Source organism: Dromiciops gliroides, chromosome 6 (assembly GCF_019393635.1).
Source record: "Dromiciops gliroides isolate mDroGli1 chromosome 6, mDroGli1.pri, whole genome shotgun sequence".
NCBI lineage: Eukaryota > Metazoa > Chordata > Mammalia > Microbiotheria > Microbiotheriidae > Dromiciops > Dromiciops gliroides.
This window is the reverse complement of record NC_057866.1, coordinates 86297605-86318112: the sequence shown is the minus strand read 5'-3', so window position 1 is coordinate 86318112 and position 20508 is coordinate 86297605. Positions and strand designations below refer to the sequence as shown.

At 44.9% G+C, this 20508-nt stretch overlaps 1 protein-coding gene across 1 annotated transcript; it reads right to left on the bottom strand.

Moving 5' to 3' along the window:
• Nucleotides 1–14796: 14796 nt before the first annotated feature.
• Nucleotides 14797–18799, bottom strand: MSX1 (msh homeobox 1). The gene is made up of 2 exons (XM_043971607.1): nt 18089–18799; nt 14797–15913 (listed from the first exon to the last, which is right to left on the bottom strand). Exons 1-2 carry the CDS (start codon nt 18597–18599, stop codon nt 15477–15479), a joined length of 948 nt encoding a protein of 315 aa, XP_043827542.1. The 5' UTR covers nt 18600–18799; the 3' UTR covers nt 14797–15476.
• Nucleotides 18800–20508: the final 1709 nt, after the last annotated feature.

Genomic DNA, 20508 nt, shown 5'->3' with positions numbered 1-20508 from the left:
ACTTGCCCAGGGTCACACAGCCAGTAAGTGTCAAGTGTCCCAGGCCGGATTTGAACTCAGGTACTCCTGCATTCTGGGCCGGTGCTTTATCCACTGTGCCACCTAGCTGCCCCCAACTTACAATTCTTTTGAAGCTTTAAAAACAACTGGGGAGGGTGCCTTTTTCTGAGCTAGACAATTCCCATGGTCCATTTGACCTCAGAAATTCTACTATTTTTATTGAACCAGTAACATTTTGTTTCTATTTCAAAAAAGCACTTTTAAAAATTATAAAATTATTTTATTATTTTCCAGTTATATGTAGAGATAGTTTTCAACATTTGTTTTTTATAAGATTTCTAGTTTCAAATTTTTCTCCCTCTCTCCCCTCCCTCCCCCCCCCTCCCCAAGACAGCAAGTAATCTGATATAGGTTATATATGTACAATCACATTAAACATATTTCTGCATTAGTCTTGTTGTGAAAGAAGAATCAGAGCAAAAAAGGAAAACCTCAAAAAAGAAAAACAACAGCACCAAAACCAAAAGAAATAGTATGGTTCAATCTGCATCCATATTCCACAGTTCTTTTTTTCTGGATTTGGAGAGCACTTTCCATGATGAGTCCTTTGGAACTATCTTGTACTGTTGAATTGCTGCGAATTAATTGTATCACAGTTGATCAACACATAATGTTGATGATACTATGTATAATGTTCTCCTTTGCTCATCTCACTCATCATCAGTCCATGCAAGTCCTTCCAGGTTTCTCTGAAATCTACCTGCTCATCATTTCTTAAAGCACAATAGTATTCCATTACATTCATATACCACAACTTGTTCAGCCATTCCCCAATTGATGGGCAACTCCTCAGTTTCCAATTCCTTGCCAACACAAAAAGAGCAGCTATAAATATTTTTGTACATGTGGGTCCTTTTCTCTTTTTTATGATCTCTTTGGGGATAAGACCTAATAGTGGTATTTCTGGGTGAAAGGGTATGCACAGATTTATAGCCCTTTGGGCATAATTCCAAATTGCTCTCCAGAATGGTTGGATCAGTTCATAGCTCCACCAACAATGCATTAGTGTTCCAATTTTTCCACAGCTTCCCCAAGATTTATTATTTTCCTTTTTTGTCATATTAACCAATCTGATAGGTGTGAGGTGGTACCTCAGAGTTGTTTTAATTTGCATTTCTCTATTCAATAGTGATTTAGAGCATTTTTAAAAACACTTTTTATTGTTGTTTTCAGAGTTGTACAATGAATTACCTCAATGATATTTGTTAATATGATTCCACTTGACTTTAGTTAGCCTTTCTGACTTTTCCTTAGGAGAACAATCTATCAAATGAACACCAGGAACAACTGACTTCTGAACATTAAAAAGAAAGAAAGAAACAAGTCGAGGAGACTTACTTCCTGGCTGTCAATAGAAGAATTTTGGATCTGGAAGAGAACCTGAGGATATGTTTCATTTTATGCACAAGGAAAATGAAATCCAGAAAAGTTGAATGATTTGCCCAAAGTCATATAGCTAGAGCCCTGGATGTAACTCAAGTAACAGATTCCCAGTCTAATGCTCTTTCTACTGGATCATGACAAATTTTGGTTTCTTTGTATAAGTTAAAGTTTCTAAACGTTTGCTTTTATTTTCTTCTTATTTTTATGGGGGTTTCTTTGGGAAACCTTTTAAGGATGCCTATTCCTCTCTACCCCCACCCCACCCCTTTTGGTTAATTGGTAACGAAATGTCCTCATCAAGGTAAGAAGGAAGGACCAAATATGTATTAAGCACCTAGTATTGCTTTATAAATATCTCTTTTGGTCTTCAACCTGAGATTAGGTGCTGTTATTATCCACCTTTTACAGATGAGGAAACTGAGACAAATGGATGGATTTACCCAGGGTCAAGCAACTAGTATTTGAGGCCTGAAATTTAAATGGAGTCTTCCTGACTCCAGGCCCAGCTCTCTAATCATTGCATCATACAGCTGCCTCTGATAGATCATAGCTTGAAGAACCCAAAGGCACACAGAAAGGGAACACATGAATGTTTTGCATGTCATACCAGGAAACTGGAGGAAAAGGAAGGAGGACAGGAAAGAGTAATAGAAGTGGGCTGGGAAAAGAACCTAACTAGACATCAGGAGACCTGGGTCTGGTCCTGGATCCACCATCAATTAGCTATATGCCCTTCAGGTAAATATTTTGTCCTCTCTGGGCCTCAATTTTCCCATCTGTGAGGAACTAGGGGCAGCTAGGTGCCGCAGTGGATAAAGCACCAGCCCTGGATTCAGAAGGACCTGGGTTCAAATTCGGACTCAGACACTTGACACTCAGTAGCTGTGTGACCTCGGGCAAGTCACTTAACCCCCATTGCCCCGCAAAAAGAAAAATGAAGGGAAGGGAAGGGAAGGGAAGGGAAGGGAAGGGAAGGGAAGGGAAGGGAAGGGAAGAAGAAATGAGGAACTATGTGGACACTGGGGATAGTCTTAGATTTAGATCTAGAAGGTACCTTAAGGTTATCTAGAGAAACTCGCAGCCGCACCCCACTCCACTCCACCCCCATTTTATAGAGGAAGCAAATGAATCCCACAGAAGAGCTGAAGCTATGTTTTCTGGCTCCAAACGTATACTCTTCTGCACGACGTGAATTTTTCCAGTTGCATGTACAAGATGCACCCACACACGACAGCAACGTTGTTTTTCTCCTGTGGTCTTCCTTTCCCCTACCCAAACGGTTGCTGCGATGAGGGTTCCTGGATACGACCAATCCCCATTCCAACTCTCCTTTGCTGGACAGTCAGGGTTGGGGTGGATAAACCTCTGGAGTCAGTAGGCAGTAGACCGGCTATCCTTTACCCCATTACCACCATCCATTTACGGTTTATGTAAACGAGCTTTCAGGAGTCAGTCGGCACTCGGGGATCACTTTCCCGAACATTTCAAAGCCCTTTCACATCGAAAAAGAAGCCGGGGCCTTGGGCCCTAGTCCACGCTCGCCGAGGCCTGATTTATTGCCCTTCGGGGTTTGGGGGAGGCGGGGGACACGCAGGGAGGCTCAGAGAACCGAGCTCCGTCGAGAGACCAGTCCTTCTAATCTGTATTTTACAAGAAACGGATGTGCTAAAAGAAACAGAAAGCGGACGGGCTTCTGGTTACATTTTCAGCCTGATTTATGGGGTAGTAAAGTTCTCCCGAGATCAAGTGTCTCTCGGCCCTGGCCGCCCCTCGTCTCGTCCGGCTGCGCTTACAGCGGAGAGAAGTACGAACTGCCCTTATAGACCCTGCCTCTCGGAGCTGCCCATGCTTGGATTGACAAGGGGGTGGGGGGTGGGGGGATGCCAAACCTGGGTATCCAGCAACGAGAACGGACGTGGTTGGGGAATGATCCCAAGGCACTGAGAAGCAGTGTCGAAGTGAAAGTCCAGAATTGGAGAAAGGGGTCAAAGCACTGGATTCGAATTCTGATTCTGCTGCTTGCCAGAAGTGTGAATTACACAAGTTATTTCCCCTCTTTCCACCTGCGTTTCCTTATCTGCAAAAGAAGGAAAATAGTACTTACCGCACAAGTTTGTTTCCAGGAAACGAGAGTTGTCATTAGGAGTGGAAGGAGAAGTTTAAGTGTAAGTAGTCCAATCCTCCCGTTCATTTTATAGGCAAGAAAACGGAGCCCTAGGGAAAGGAAATGACTTGACTAAGGCCACATGGGGCTAATTGCTAGCAAAGCCTGGGAGAGAACTGTTCTTCTGGTTCCTAATCTGGTGCTCTTTCCACGCTTCCCTTTAACTATGTGACCTTGAAAAAGATTTGGCTCCCCTGCGCCTCAGTTGCCCTCATCTCTAAAATGGGAATAAATGGTACCAGCACCGCTGACTTCCTAGGGTAGTTGTGAGGAAGAAACGGGATGAATGTGGACGGGAAAGTTTTTGCCGACTGCGCAATTGTCCGCGGTTCAGGGATTTCACAGCTGGCCCGCATATGGAGCTCTGTCCGGGAGCTGCGCTGGGTGTCGATGGAGAGGGAGGTGACAGACTGAATGCTGAAGTTGGGAGCTTAGGTTTGCGCGGTAGCAGCCCCGGGAGATTGTCTGGGACTGGCCTCCTCCCCAGCTGGTACTTCAGCCGGTTGAGCCCGACCGTTTTCGGGCTGGTGATGAAGATGCGCGCCCTGGGCGCCTGAGCACAGCTCGAAGCGCCGAGAGAGCGCTGGGGGCGCTCAAGGACCCGAAGATGGGGAGAATGGAGGCAGAGCCTGGAGCCTTCGACTAAATTAAAACTAAAATAAAGCTGGAAACTCGGGACTGAGAATAATAAGCTCGAGACCGGAGTAAGAGGGTCAAAGCCTCGTTTCTGTTTGAGCAGTTTGTTGGGGGTGGGGGTGAGGGCGGGAGAGATAAGGGGACAATCAATCAACCTCACTTCACAGATTCACATCATAACTGTGGGTCTGGAAAGGATGTTAGGTAGGAATCATCTCTAATAGGATGCCAAGTTCACCCCCACAGGATGCAAATTAATTGTAAGAGCAAGGATAATTTGGATTTTTTTTTTAATTTTTGATCCCTCCCCTCCCTCAGCTAGGATAAATGCTTGTTAATGAAACAATATGGTCCAACCTGATCGTTTTTACAGAAGAGGAAACTGAGGCCCAGGAAGGTTGTTCAACCTCACTGGCAGGAGTGAGTAAGCGATAGAGCTGGAATTTAAGCCTACATCAACTACCAGCTCATCTTGGAGATTCAAAAGAGTGAAATGGGATGCTCGGGAAGAAAGGGAATTCCTTCAAATCCCTCAGTATTTCATATATTCATCCTAAACAGGGAGTGTTGGTGGTAATTATGGGGTGGGGGGAACTTTTAATTCACTTAAGAAGAAATTGTGGTGTATAGAAAAGAGACCATAATGGGGGAAAGGGGGGGGTCTTTCCACCAGGCAACCTGGTTTCTTTACTGCTTTCTGGCTAAGTAACGTTGGCCATATCCCTTTGAATCTGTAAATGGAAGGATACTTTCCTACAAAATGAGAAAATTGGATTAAATAACTTTCAAGGTTCCTTCTTTTTCTAACTTTCTGTTCTTATCATGGAAGGCTATCTCTCCGTAGTATTTAGGGAAGGCAAACATCCCTGGGCACACCAACAGCCTGTATATCCTTCCTCTCTACTACTCCCATAACAACAAGAATTTCAGCATAGTTATCATAGGACACATCCCAGAGAGCATTTCTTAAGATTTTATGAACCTACTGGTCTGCTGCGTGAGAAAAGGACTGGGCTTCTCCTGAAGGCATTGTCCTTGCCTTCCTCACCCCACACTCACAACCTCCACCAGAATCTCCCCATATATATATCCATTGGAAAGTATGGTCTTATAGATCGGTTTATCCTCATCATAGAATCATGATAGATCAGAACTCAGAGTGATCTTAGAACATGGAGCATAGAAAGTTCATTTGAACCTAGAAGGGACTGTAGGAAAAAAACACAAAATATTAGACCTGAACAGGACTTTATCACACAGAATATATATTATCATTCAAAAGGAACCTTTGAATATAAAACTGTCCTGGGAACCTTGGAACATTAATTATTAAAGCTAGAAGTGATCAATCCTAGTTTGCCTCTTAAACTCCCATTTTAAGGATGAGTAAACTGAGGTCCAAAAAATGGAAGGGATTTGTGCTCCTTATCTCCCTCACCAAACACTTGTTTGAACACCTGTTATGTGCAATGATGGTATTGGTTTGATTCCATGAAATGAAATCAATTGTTTTTGATTGTCAGGTTTCCTGAGCCGAAAGAACAAAACAATTATGACAAAAGCAACCCTAACACTCTTCCCTGCCTCATCCAGCTCCCTATTTGTAATTTTCTAAATGTCTTTGGTCACACTTTTCTTAAAAGAAAAAAAAAGAATTAAAATGCTTGATTTGATTGCATATAATAAGCTACTTAGTATAGTGGAAAGAGCCATTCACTACACATTAGGAGACCTGAGCTCTATTCCCTGCTGGGGACACTACCTGTGTGACTGTGGAAAAGTCACTTCATCTCCCTAAGCCTCAGTTTCCACAACTATAAAATGGGGTTAATAATAATCTAGCTTGCTAAGCTTACAAGAGCCTTATGGGAAAAATAGTTTTGTAAACTATTCAGGTGCTTCATAAATAATAATCATAGTAATAGCTGAATATATACATAAAGTTTATGATTTACAAACATACATCTCATTTGAGTCTCACAAACATGGAGTGAGCTGGGTAGTAGTTGTTATTATCACGATTTTTCAGGTGAAGAAGTTATTTTTTTATATATTAAAGTATTTTTATTAGTAGCAGAACAACTTGTGAGGGGTTGTTGCAACAGGTGAGAGTCCAGCTATCTCAGGAATTCAGAAAGCTATAGTTCCAACCAAAATGTTTCTGCTCCTTGGGATACTTTCTCCCCCTACAGAATACCCACAGGTGAGAACCGACTGCCTCAAGGGATGTTGGGTCTTCTTCCTGGAAGGATTTGCTAGCAGGATGTCTGATACTGACAAGTGTCTGCCAACTCAGTTGGTAAATAGTATTTTGGCATCACAGGGCATCCAAGGAGAGAGCCCCCAAACTCTGGGGAGTTTGGGGGATCTCTTTTGATGAGCTTGTGCCAGCCCAGGGCTGATTTACCCAAGGTCTGAATAATAATAACATGGACCCCTGGGAAGGAAAGGGTGATGACTTTTATCTTCAGGTATGAACTTCATCTGAACCTTGAAATGAAAGGAGAGTAAAGAGATTTGTGCTTAGGAGAGACAAGGAACTTTCCTGAGGTGGGATGACTCATCGAATGCAAACTCAGAATTACAAATTCATTGAATTTATGTAGAAGTTTAGTGGACTGATTTAAGACAGCCCAAATCACAGGCACCTCCCCTCTATACTTTTGAATAGCAAGTGTATATGGCATTTCACTTGATCATCCCAACAGAGCTCCAACAGAGTTAGGGAGGGTAGGTATATGTTGTCCCCACTTACTGACCAAAAACAAAACAAAACAAAAGAAAACAAAAAAACCCGAAAAACAAAAAAATAAAAAACAAAACCCGAGGCTTGGGACACCGGAGTCACAAGTTACATGGGAATTAGGGTTAGAACTTGGACAGGAAGCCAAGTCTTCCTCTAGAATCAGGCATTCCTTCTCCTATCGTACTTGGTCGCTCATTTTAAATGTCCTAATCCTAGTATCATAGAGCTAGAGCTGAAAAGGATGGGGGGAGGGGTCATCTAACCCAATCTCTTCCTTTTACAGATGAGGAAACTGAGGCCCAAGGAAGTTAAATAATTTGCCCAATAAAATAATCAAACAACAAACACTTATTAATTGCCTACGTGTCAGCTACTACATTAGATGTTAGGAATGCAGATACTAAGCTGATCCAAATGAGCTTACATTCTAGTAGGGGACCACAAGTACACATGGAAGTATGTGGACAATAAATATAAAGAAAGTAAATACAAAGTGATACAAAGTAACTAAATATAAGACAGTTTGGGAGGAGGACACTGTAAGTGGGATGAAGATGGACTTCACATAGGTCGTCTCGAGCTGCATCTAGAAGGGATTCTATAAGGCAGAGATGTGGAAGGAGTGAGTTACAGGCAGGGACCTGGAATGTAATGGGCAGGAGGCAGATTAATGCACAATGACTGGATATGGAAAGACAGACTAGGGTCAGGTTGGGATGGGCTTTAAATGATAACATTGAAAACTGCCAGGTGATATAGGAGACTTGAAGTCAGGAAGCCCTAAATTATAATGCTGTTTCACTTATCCGTGTGATGTTGGATAAGCCACTTAACCTTTCTGAAACTTAGTTTCCCCATTTGCAAAACCGGGTTAATAATAGCACCTACCTCCCAGAGGTATTGGAGGGATATGAAATAGCATGGAACGTTCTTTTAAAATCTTTTTTAAAACCCTGCAGAAATAACCTACGTTTCTGTAGCACTTTAAGGGCTTGCAAAAAACTTTGATCACCAAAGCCTGGAGGCAAAAGGAGCTACTTAGGGTTTCACAGCTAGTAAGTAGTAGAGCCAGGTTCTGTTCCTCTGACTCCAGATTCATGCTCTCTTTTTCCTACATTAGACTGTCTCTCACTCTAGCCTGTAGAAATTGTCAACCAAAAGAATCCAAGACAAATGCTTTAGAATTGCCCAGTGTCCTGGCCTTAGAATCTTTACACTTAGACATCTAATCCCCATTCTTAAAATTCAACTCCTATTGGTCCTTAAGGGCAGGGGGTGAAAAAAAAAGGCCCCAGTGCTGTCTACTGAGACTCTTGACCAATCCCTCCCTGCTGGCCCCAAGACAGTGTAAGGGTCTTGACTCCTGGGTGAATTCTTTGAAAGAGGTCTAGGCATAAAGTCAAGCTCCAATGGCCCCGGGTCTCATCGGCCTCCAAGTACCCCCTATAGCCAGATCTCTAAGAGCTCTTCTGGAATTTGTGAGCCCTTGGTAAAGGGTTGGTGAATGGATTGCATGCTTCCAGTTGCCATTTTAAAAACAGCCCTCGGTTTGGGGAATGCTCCAACTAGATAGGACCTCGGAACTCAGAATGTCAGAAGCTGAAGCGACCTCAGAATATAGAATGTTAGAGCTGGGTGGGACTTTGGACATCATCTAACTCGATCGCCTTATTTTAGAGAGGTTAAAATTTAGACCCAATAAAAGGAAGTGACTTCAAACTAGTGACATCAGTTTCAAACCCAGGCCAGCTAACTCCCAGTCCGTAGTTCTTCCGACTAGAATTCTCTGCCCTGGGAATTCAGAGAAGATCAAAGGCCCAAAAGCTGCTTCTCAGCACAGGAAAGATCCAATTGCACTGACCTGATAATCTTGGCCCTGTTTTGCATTAAGGACTCAGTAGTGAGCGAGGGCAGCTAGGGTTTTCTGAAATGTTTTGAAGCTTCTCACTGCTGGAATTCTTGTAGCTTTGCAAATAAAGGGGTGGGGTGGGAGGGAGCTCTCACCGGACAACTGAGCAGCGAAGGAAAGAAGCAAGCCAGAGTGATTGGGGGGTGGGGGTGGGGGGGGCTAAGATTTCCTTCCCGCAGTGATTACTGGAAGAAAAGTGGAGCAAGAGAATCCGATTCGAGTGCTGGTTCTTCCACTAATTCTTTGTGTGACCTCCGGCAAATCACTCCCCTTCTCTGGGTCTCAGTTTCCACATCTACTAAAATCTAGGAACTGCACTAGGTGATCTTCCTCTGCTTAAGTATTATGGTTAGAAGGAAAAGACAAGGACAGTCAAATAGGGAATTTGAAGGATTCATCACATGAACTTTGTTGTGTATTTTTAAAATGAGTCCGTTGGAACTGAGTTAACAATCAAGAGATTGGGATTTGGAAAAGCCTGAAATTCAGTCGGGAATATTTTAAGACAGAACAGGAAGACAGTTTGAAGTAGCTTTAAGAAAAGTGAGCTCCAATTTCATCCTAGATAGAGTGTGAATCTTTGCCATCAGTTTCCCCAGCTGTGATAGAAAAGTGGGAGTGGACTAGGTGATTTCTAAAGTCCCTTCCAGCCCTACTGTTCTATGCTCTAAGGTCTCTTGGAGCTCCGACGTTATTTTCTGTGTTGCAAATATCCTTTAGCTTATGTTACTCCACCCAAGACTTTTCACTCTTACCCTGGTCTTTTCTGAATAAGTCCACAAACACCCGAAACCCAACTCACACCCCACCCACCTCGGCTTCGGACAAGCAAAGAAATAACTTCCTAGCCCCGCCTGATATGAGCCTTCGGGTCTCAAAATTTAGACTCTGCTGGATTCTTACAATTGATCTCCTGAAAGTTATACTCAGGAAGAATTCTCACATTCTCAATTGGCTTCTCGGAAACATGAAAAGCCAGCTGGAAGTTCCTCCAAGTTTTCAAGACGGTTGCTTATTCCTCTCTGATCCTTTCGAGCATTCCCATCATCCCCCTTTTACTTTTTCTCTAAGTTGTCTCTGAAACGCAGCTCTAACCGATCTCGCAGAAACTATCCAGCTATCTGCGATCCGTCTTGAAAATATGACTTACTCCTTTCCGTCACTGTTAGCCTGAGATTTCTCCGACAGCAGGAGATGATTGAAAAGGTTGACTAACTTACTCCATCCACGCTTGTAGTTTAGGAGACTCTGACCCGCCGGTAGCAGATCGTTCTTCCAGAAGTTCTCAAACGTCTAGGTGAGGATGAAAGTTCTTAATGATTTGACAAAATAAAGAGGAGGTTCCTCCCCTCCTCAGTTACTTCATAAACGCTTCTTTAATATGCCTAGACGTGCGTTAAAGAAGACATTCCTGTCTTTGAGGGCTATTGTAAGGAAAACACTTTCTAGAAAAGCTAAGTGGTAATAACAGTTGTCATTTACAAAGCACTTTCTTACGCAACACCCTACGCAATTTGCATACAAATGGAAGGGAAAAGACGGAGAGGAAAAAGTAGAGGAGAGATAGAGGAAAGAGGGTGGGGAAGTCCGGGGAGATGGAGAAACGGGAAGGAAGGAGAAAAAGAGAAGACAGAGATGAGTGAGAAGATCATCTTTTGTAAGAGGTTAATAAGTCTTTACTTTCTTTTGTTAGACGTTTCTTCCACTTGAATTGATGTTAACCATAAAACGCTATGTTACGTGAGGAATTATGAAATATCTTTGGCCCAATTTTCAGATTTCTTGATAAGTTTTCAAGTATCTACGAATTCCTTCTCTGTGGGTTCCTTTCTTACTCTGTCTCCGTCTCTGTTCTTAATCTGGGGATCTCAGCTCAGTCTGTCTCCTCTGACTATCTCTCTTCTCTCTTGCTGCATCTGTCTCTGTCTGCCGGTCTGCACCTATCTCCCACTCCCACCGGCCCCTACACATTCATTCCCCTCCGCGAGCATCTCTCAGAGCTCCGAGGTTGTAAGGTTATGACCGTGGAGGTTGTGTGTGGAGATAGGGGATCGGGCAGGCGTTCGGGTAGGTGTGGCCTGATTTTGTGTGTGCCTGTAGGTCTGCGTGTATTTGTGTTTCTGGTCGGCTTATTGTGCTTGGAAGAGGGAGGATGTGTGTTTTGTGTGTGTGCACTGGGACAGAGAGCCGGGGGACAGTAGAGGTTAGGAGAGGAGGAGTGTGGACCTGATTAGGACCCTTTGCTTGGGGATTCTCCACACAGGGGCTCGGTGGCGCCAGCACCCTCCAGTTGAAAGCCAAACACCGATTCTCACTTCTAACGACCCACTGAGATGCTCCAGGCGACAAAGGCACAAAAGTGAGTTTTATTTGCTGGTGAGCCCGAGGCCAGAAAAAGAAAAGCCAACCCTCCCGCTTTAAAAGAGCCGCCAAATCCTTTTTCCCTCTATTGTGTGAACTTTTACCATTCACATGGACCGTTCATCCGTGTGATTCTCAACTTATTGTCATTACTTAGTTATTAATTGTTCTCATCTGGGTTTAATTGAGCAACTAGGGACTTTAGCCCAAGGGTCAGGGAGGGGAGAAAAGAAACTTAAAACAAAGGCGCATTTAGTGAGGACGGTCCTCCAGCCCCGGGTCCTCCCAGTTGACCGGAATGTAAGAAGTCCAGCCTCTCCAGCTGCGAGCGCTGAGCAGCGCTGCCGCCTAGATTCGCGAGCCGGAGCGCGAGCATTGTGTGCCCTTAATAGCCGTCTCCGGCGCTAACAGCCCTGAAAACCGAGCCCCAAACGGTAAATAGATTGCTAGCCGAAGACCCTGGGATGACTCCTGGTGTTTGATCTTTCTAAAGCTTCGCCAAGGTAAATTTGGTGAGAGAAGCTAATCTCTCCTCCCCCTCTCCACCATAGCATTAGTCTCCAGCCTTGCTTCTCCCAGACCAGACCGAGAGTGGGGGGAGGAGGGCTAAAAAGGGAGCCTCCCCCCATCCCCTCCCGGACAGGGGAGTTTGTTGTGGTCAGGGACACATAAAGACAAGATTTTAGCCAGCTGGAGCTCTAAGTGACCCTTAGTCCACCTTTCTTACATTACAGAAAAGATTGAGGCCTAGGAGGGGAAGTGACTGGTCTAAGGTCACACAACAATCTAACTAGAGACAATAGAAAGAACCCTAGCTGACTCTCAGTCACTTCTCCTTCCTCTACAGCAAGACGTCACCGGTGGGAGAAGGCGAAGAGGGGAGTGGACGGGAAGGCAGGAGGAAGGTAGAGAAAGGAAGAGTCTTGGGAGAAAGGGGTGAAATCTGGGGAGAAAAAATAGGAATAGAAGGGACAGGGTGAGAGATAATGATACTGCCCAAGTAAAGGAAACGCACGAGATAAAAAGTTGCGCGCACTAGAGGCCGCATGCAATCTGCAGTGTCTGTGCGCTCAGGATGTGAAAGGAGAGACAAGAGGATGAGGAGCCGCAGAGGGGGGCTGCAGGTAGGCAAGGCTGACTTATTGAAAGCCTGGCTGATCTTTAGAGGATGATAAGGGTTCCGCCTCGCCTCCAGCTACAGTCTCGCTGGAGCCTCGGCGTGTCTGCTGAAGGTTTTGCAGTTGTTCATTATAGCAATTACTCTCCCCGACCCTAAATTGCCAGGGTTCGGAGCCAGTTAAGTGTACCCATTGGCACAGCCAGAGAGAGATACCAAATCCTGCTCCAGCTCCCTCCAGAGTCTTGGCAAACAGTCGTTTCCGAGGGAATGGGGGGGGGGGGTGCGCTAGGGTGACTAGAATGTAGAAACAACCCACCCTTAAAAAAAAAAACTCCAAAACTTTATCTACTAGATTTAGAAAGTGGGAGAAGACCAGAACATTTCACAAGTGTAGAGAAAACTGATTCTCCGATTGGTACCCTCCTCCTCACTTCAAATGAACTTTGCTGACCGATTGTCCAATAAATACGAATTGCTTACATATGTGCATATGAATTCTAAACGTATACATATTTCTTTCCCTGGGGACCCAGCTGCTCCTGGAATAGTATTGGCATTGAGAGAGAGAGGGAGAGGGGGAGAGAGAGAGAGAGAGAGAGAGAGAGAGAGAGAGAGAGAGAGAGAGAGAGAGAGAGAGAAGGAAAAACCAGAACTCTTCGTCAATGTCTTTTACAGGTCCCCACGGTGAAATTGAATACCCTGTAATGCCTTCTAATATTTTCTGCTGGGTAATTCTAACAAGTTCAGACTTCAGTCAAAGCCGATGGGATAATGACCTCTGTCCCTCTAAAAGTCCAGAAAAACTAGCGCTTAGCTTCGTGTCCTAGGCTCTCCAAAAGTCAGAGCAAAACTCCGCTGGGTTTAAGGTGAAACTCATTCATTCCTGCACAGGGCAGGAGCAAAATTCCTGAGCGAGTGGGAAGCAACACCGCAATTGAATTCCCCCTCTCCCACGTCCTATCTCCCTATCTGAGCCACTGCCTATATTTACCCAACTACCCAAGAGGAGTTCAAATCTCTCCTCCCTCACACCAATCTCTCCAATGGTTTCTGCCTTCATTCAAAAGAATTCTATATAGGTCCAGTCTACCTCCTCTTGACAGACCTCTTCCCTTTCCCTTCTCTCTCCTTAAACCAAACACCTGGCTCCTGGCCAAGTGGGCAAAGGGACTAAAGAAACATACCTCCAGAGAAGGGAAAAGATTTTCCAACATTTCTTAGATTTGAAAGATGAGTCTCTCTTCATGTCAGCATCCATACAAAGTCTGGTTGCTCTCCTCAAACCACCCTCTAGATTTGACTTGGGGTTGTAAGGACCAAAGAGGGACAAATTAGCTGAAGTTCTCCCCCTCCTGTAGAACCCTGGGCAGATCTGATGATAAAACTGGTTCTCTTTCCCACCCAGACTGTGATGGGGGGGGGGCGTGTTTCTAGGCATCAGTTTCCTCATTTGTTAAAGGAGAAGCTTGAACTTCTAACATCCTCTGACTCTCAAACTTAATCTACCTACTCCACCACTTCCCATGGAAGATAAAATGGTAGGGTCAGATGAGACAGTTAGTTATTCAAGAAACCCTCACGGAGTACAATTTATCAAGGATATTTCCTTAAGAATCAAAGGCTAAATTTAGGGAGGACCCCTCAGTCCTTCAATGGGCCTAGCTTTTAAATGACAGATATCCTGGAGCCAGGCTTTCACTGGAAATGTACTTAACTCACAAGCAGAATCAGTATCATTGTCCTAAATTTTGGATTTAGGGGAAGCACTGTGGGAAAGGAATGAAACTCTGCACTCAGTCTAATCCTACAAAGTTGCATCTACACAGGTGAGTTGTAGAGGCTAGGTAACTATGAGAATCATTCCTGTTTCCCTTCCCTCTCAAAAAGAAAAAAAGTTCTGAATAGCCTATCATTGAATAAGAATAAGAGGTTTTAAAGTATCTTAATAGGTTCTCTATATCCTAAGGATTTGGTGTCAGAGAACCAGTTGCTTCACTATTCTTGACTTGTTTTACTAATTAAAAAAAAAACCCTCAAAGATCCTTTCCAAAATTTTAAAACAAAAAAAGAAGTTATTGTCCTTTTAGCTTTCCATAGGCAAGTTAAGAAAAATAAAATACGACTTCTAGTCCTGAGAACAAATAAATCAGCTAAAAATTACCCGTGAAAACTTAAATTACATTGCTCCATGAGGCCAAAATGAATTATTCCAGGAAATTGGTTTAATATTCCACTTTACCAATGGGAAAACTATTCCACTGTGTTTAAAAAACACACACACAGCTTTTCTCCTGCAGAAGCGGATGTCACCACTAACATGACATCAACATTGGTGGGGAATTGGAGATTAAAATATCGTTAGAGACAAAACACTACAGAGAAAACAATGAAAAGAGAGCAAATCACTGTAGCTTAAAATTAATTTATTTAACAAATATAGCTATAATATAAATGATAATAAAATTTCAAATATACATTATATTACATAGTACATAGAGTCCCTTCCAAAGGGACTATTTGGGAAAGAAACAAGTGGTGTTGCTTAATAGAAAGTGGAAATGATTCATATGTTGGTAGGAAAGAGATCCCTTTCATCCGGCCTTTATCGTTTTATCTATTATGCATTATTTTTCCCCAAAGCAAATTTTGCCCAGGACTCCAGACTTTTCTTAACTCCTCCACCAAAGTCTCTAACTTGGGAAACATCTCTCTCACAGACACCCGATCTCTCAACTCCCCTCCTATTGATGAAATTAGCCTGCCCCCCCCCATCTTTAAAATGAAGAGGTTGAACTAGAAACTTTCTAAGTTCCCTCCCAAAGCTTTAGCATTCTAGAGGAGAAGGGAAGAGTGGGAAAGAGAATGTCAAGGTCGTGGGAGTTTCAAAAGGATCAAAGAGATAATGGGGATGGATTGTTCCTGCCACTTGTGGTAAAGGAGATGGGGAAGGGCGGGAGAGAGGAAAATCAAGTTGGGAGAGAGAGGGGAAACCTGGAAACAGGCACCTTCTGTGGGTGCTCCAAAGGCTCTCGCTGCTGCCTGGCTGAGGGCCGCTCGAGGTCCGGTGGGGTCAGGCCCCTCTTCCTCCGCCCCTCTCTTATGTCAGATGATACATGCTGTAGCCCACGTGCGCCGTGTACAGTCCCACTGGCGCCACCGGCAGCCCGGCCCGCTGGAAGGGGTTGGAAGTGCCGTAGAGTGAAGCTCCTGCGGCCACAGCTGCCGGGCCTCCCAAGGGGAAGGAGATGCCGAAAGCAGCGGGGGGCAGCATGGGCTTGGCTGCCATCTTCAGCTTCTCCAGCTCGGCCTCTTGCAGTCTCTTGGCCTTGGCACGTCGGTTCTGAAACCAGATCTTCACCTGGGTCTCGGTGAGGCTAAGAGAGCTGGAGAACTCGGCCCGCTCCGCGATGGACAGATACTGCTTCTGGCGGAATTTCCTCTCCAGAGCCAGCAGCTGCGCCGTGGTGAAGGGAGTCCGAGGTTTTCTGTTGGTCTTGTGCTTGCGAAGAGTGCAGGCCGGAGGACTGAGCCGCCCTGAAAGAGGGGAAGGGGTGGGAGAGAGGGAGAAGATATGGGGGGGGGGGGGCGGGGAGAGAGAGAGAGAGAGCACTGATTAGTAACGCACAGCAAAGGGTACAGGAAATTCCCACCGATTCCCACGGAAGCTTTGACCTCCTTGATGTCTCCAGTATCCTCCAGGCCTGGCATTCCAAGGGTCCTACCACTTATCCCCTGTGCCCCGAAAAGAGACCTAACCGGGCCTTCTTTTGGCCTGTGTAAGGAAGACAGGAGAGGACCCCAGGGGAATGAAAATGTGTTCTTTCCTTTCTGTGTAAAATCAAATAGATTTAAGGAGAGTCAGGGAGTCTGCAGGCCGGATCAGAAAAGCCATAAAGAGACAGTTCAGGAAATTGTGCTGCTCAGAAAATCCTAGATTTAAGCAGAGCCAACTCTGGACATAAATTGGACAAGTCTAGTACAGGGCACATCCCCAGCCCGTTCTGGCCCATGAGAAAGATGTGAAACAAGTAGTGGATTAATTAAGAGTTCTATTTGAAGAACTCTTGCTTTTCTGGTTGGGGCGCTGCACCCTAGCCGACTTGCCTGAAGGCTTCTCTAGGAAAGGTCGCAATTCTGAAAAAATCAGACAACTTTGTAAAATGCAGAAAATAAAATTCTAATTTTAGGGGTCATAGGAAACTTCACTTCTAAAATGTCCTTTGAATTGTCTGTGTGGGTAGAGATATTGAGCAGCATTAAACTATCATTTAATACCACCCTCTTTTCCCAGCTGAAAGGTATTTTTCCAAATACCCTTGGGGAAAAAATGGGCGAAGAGGATATTTAAGCATTTTAATTCAATGAAAAATTCCCCTAACTGAGTTTTAGTTAAAAGCGGAGAGGCCATTGGAGTCTAGTAAATGCAACATAATTACCCTGCAGTGAAGTCATAACATTTTTGTCGGCCTTCTTTAGTCATTAAATGAAGGGAGGGGCTTTCATTTCAAAGAATTTTAATCCCCAGATAAAATCGTTCTTAAAGATCACGGCATTGAATTCCTTCTATTATTTCATACACACACAAAAATAATAATAGAAGGAAATGAGGAAAACTTGGGAATTTCCCGTGCTATTTAAATCCTGAACACTTAACCATCTTTATAAGTTCAGGGCGTGTGTACAGGAATGACCCTTCACCCCCACCCCCATCTCCCAATCGTTCGAGCTCCATTTAATTGAAAGCAGGTTATCAGAGTGCTAGAAGACAGTTCAAGGCAAAATTGGGTGCTCACTGGGTTCAACTTCCTGAACCAAAAAGCATTTTGGCAGCAGGAAACTAAATGGAGTGTAGACCGTCTCTGAAGTACCCTTTGAACCAAAGTGAGTGCCCTCACTCCCTAAATAGCGTTCTGACTTTCAGTTAGGAAAAACTAGCAAACACTCCATCCGAACTAGATCCAAAGGGGTTCTTTTAACTGGTGGAGGCGGCGGGGGACCGGGTAGTGTGCCGAGGTGGGGGGAGGGAGACTAGGGACGTGGAGTGCTTGAAGAAACAGACCGAAGCATCAACCAATGTGGAAAGTGACACAAGCAACTTCAGATAAAGTATGTGATAACAGAGGTTCCCCCTTCACACACACACACCCAACCTCCCTTTCGGTTGTTTTGGGTCTGGGAGGAGAAAGGGGACAGTGGGGTAACGAAGAATAGGGTGTTCAGGAATGATTTACCAACAAGTGGGATCCACCAACAACCATCGAGTTCCTGGGCGGAGGCTACATTCTCAGAAGAGTCTGGCCTCCCCTCAAGATTCGGACTCGAACGCTCCCCCTCCCTCATTTCGAGAAAACGCAAAGCTCCGTTATAAATGGAGAGACGAAGTTGTGTGGACTGTAATTAGAAATCTGGAGACGTGGGTTTTCTCCATTCACTAACACTGGACATGGGGCAAGTCACTTCTCTCTGGGACTTAGTTTCCCCATTTGTAAAACGAAAGGGCAGGACTCCTAGGTCTTCAAACCCTGAAACTGTAATTGTAATATACATACCCGTACATGCCTACGAGCAAAAGCAGTAATATACATACCCGTGCATGCCTACACGCACACTGCATGTCTTTTTTCTGATCCCCTCTACCTACCTACCCTTACAAAACAAAACAAAACAAAAAAAGAGTTCAAGGACCGCCACCCCAAGTTCCCTACTTACTAGGGGGAGGTGGGGAAAATCTGGAATTCTGCATCCACGGGGTCCTCTCCTGCTTCTCCGGGCTTTCGGATTTGACAAGTGCATCTTCCGGCAGTTTTATGAGTCCTCCCACCGAAAAATGGCTGTTGAGAGACAGCGGGGAAGCGGGCGTTTCTGGGGCAGCCCCGGCGCTTAAGGATCCGACCCTGGTGCCCAGGGACTGAGCCGAAGTTCCTGCTGCCTGGGGCCCGTCGGGACCGGGGAGGGCGTCTTTGAGCCCTGGCTTCCTGTGGTCAGCCATGAGCGCCTCCACGCTGAAAGGCAGGAGGGAAGGGGGCACTTTAGGCTTCTCGCCCTCTTCCTCTCCCCCCATAGCGGCCGCCGAGGCACTGGGAGTCTGGCCGCCGCCGCCGCCGCCTCCCGAGCTGCTGCCACCGCCTCCTCCGCCGCCGGGCTTGCTGAAGGCAGACACCGGAGACTCCTCGATTTTGACACCGATTTGTAAAGAAGTCATATCAACAGCCGGGGCCATACAGAGCCGATGTCCCTTCCAGCCTCAGGACGCAGCAGCAGTTGCCACCGATCATGGGGTTGGGGAAATGTGCGCGAGTGGGGTTTTTACTTAGAAACGTCTTGGCTCTCCAGTCCCCCACCCTTTCTTCTGCTCTCTTCCCAAAATGCCAGTCTTCAGTGGCTAGCAACTCACAGCTCTCCGTCTCTCGGTCTCAGGGGTTTGGGTACTGTCCAGTCCCGGCTCCCAGTAGGACTTGTTAATAAGGCAAAGCCAAGCGCGCTCTCAGCCAATCAGAATAAAGAGGGGAGGAACAGGCGCTCTCTATTGGTCCTCGGGCTCCGGGACTTACCTACCGAAAACCTTCTCCAGTCTTCTTGTTCGGGATGGACTAAGCTGTAAGAGTGGGGGTGGGGTAGGGATGAGGGTGGGGGTATAGGAATAACAGAAAAAGAAGAGGGGAAAGGGTATTGTGAATGAGAAAGTTAACTCCGAACTAGATTTTTTGCGTCTTTTCTCTTCTCCTCCCTTTCCTTTCCTCTTCTCCGGCGTGTCTCCCTTTGTCTGTCTCTTTTCTTCCAACATATTCAGGTGTCCTCTCTTTCTTGGATTTGGTTTACCTTTTTATCCAGATGGTGAGGTACATTCCCTCTTCTGACACAGCGGTCCCTGCCTTTGCTCGGGTTTATTAAAGCAGAACAAGACCAACACCAACCAAAGTCCAGATTCCTAGATAGAGATGGCACTTTTTCTAAACAGGACTTTACCAGAAAGGAGTGGTTCGCGTTCTTTTTTTTTCCCTCGGTTTTAATTTAATTTTTCCCTTCGTAAACCCGCTCTTTTGGAATGAGGTTACATTGCAAACAAAGTATTGAGGGGATTGTGTGTGCGGGAGTGGTGTTAGGGGTGCCTCATTTCTATTTTGACTTATCAAAATAAAACCAGCATCTATGTCAACAAAATCCAGGGCTGTACTCAGTGCGACCTCAACTGCAAGTCTTTTGAAATAACTTGATCCTATCAGCTTTCTGCATATACATACATACTTAGGGTTTGGGGTTTTTTTAAGTTCTTCAAGTGGGGTGGAAAATAGTGCAGGATGGGAAAATAGCGAATTAAATATCGCCACATAACGTTGATCATCCCTTGTGCTTCGTGTGAAATGGTTTTATTTTTCCATTTAGAAGGAAAAGTTGGCTTATGTATATATACACGTGTGTATATATTATATGAATATATACATATAACCTTAATTTAAGATACATGTATGTGTATGTGCGTATGTATATATTTATATATACATTCGTGTGTACATACATGCATACACCATCGTCACCAGAATTAGGACTTTTCCTGGCTCTGCTCGGGAAGCACTAGAGACCTGGCTATTCTATTCTGTGGCTCCCCCCCCCCATTTTTATGATCTCTTATCCTTGTGACCAGGATGGACCGGCACTAAAACGGAACGGTTCTCTAATAACGTGATTGGCCGCTCGCTGAGAAAAGTTTATTGATGGCTACAGGGCTCTAATCTCCTAGAAACACAAGAGGCTCTAGCAGCCATTTAGGGGTAATTATCTCTAAGGCTGTGGGACAGAGAATTCCCTCTCCTTTTAACTGGGCCCAATAAAGGCTGTAGATTATGCTCATAGAGATTAAGAAAACGGATGGATGAGAGCAGAAACTTTAGAAACACAAAAGGAATCAGGTCTGGGAGAAAGGTATAATCTCGTGCACTGTACAGGGGGTGTGAATAGCCACCATTCCTGTTTGGTTTTTGGTGGGGGGAGGAGTTGTTGTTGTTTTTGTTGTTGTTGTTTTAAAAGGCGAGAGTACAAATCCGGTGGGATATTTTTAAAAGGCCTTGGCGCCTCTGTGTGTAAAATTCGCCTATTACCCTAACTGGAAGTTTACATCATGTCTTCTGATT

Coding starts and splice junctions, on each gene's coding strand:
- MSX1 (XM_043971607.1), bottom strand. CDS start 18,599: ATGGCCCCGGCTGTTGATATGACTTCTTTACAAATCGGTGTCAAAATC. Junction 15,914..18,088: donor ATTTTCCCCACCTCCCCCTA/GTAAGTAGGGAA, acceptor CCCCTCTTTCAG/GGCGGCTCAGTCCTCCGGCC.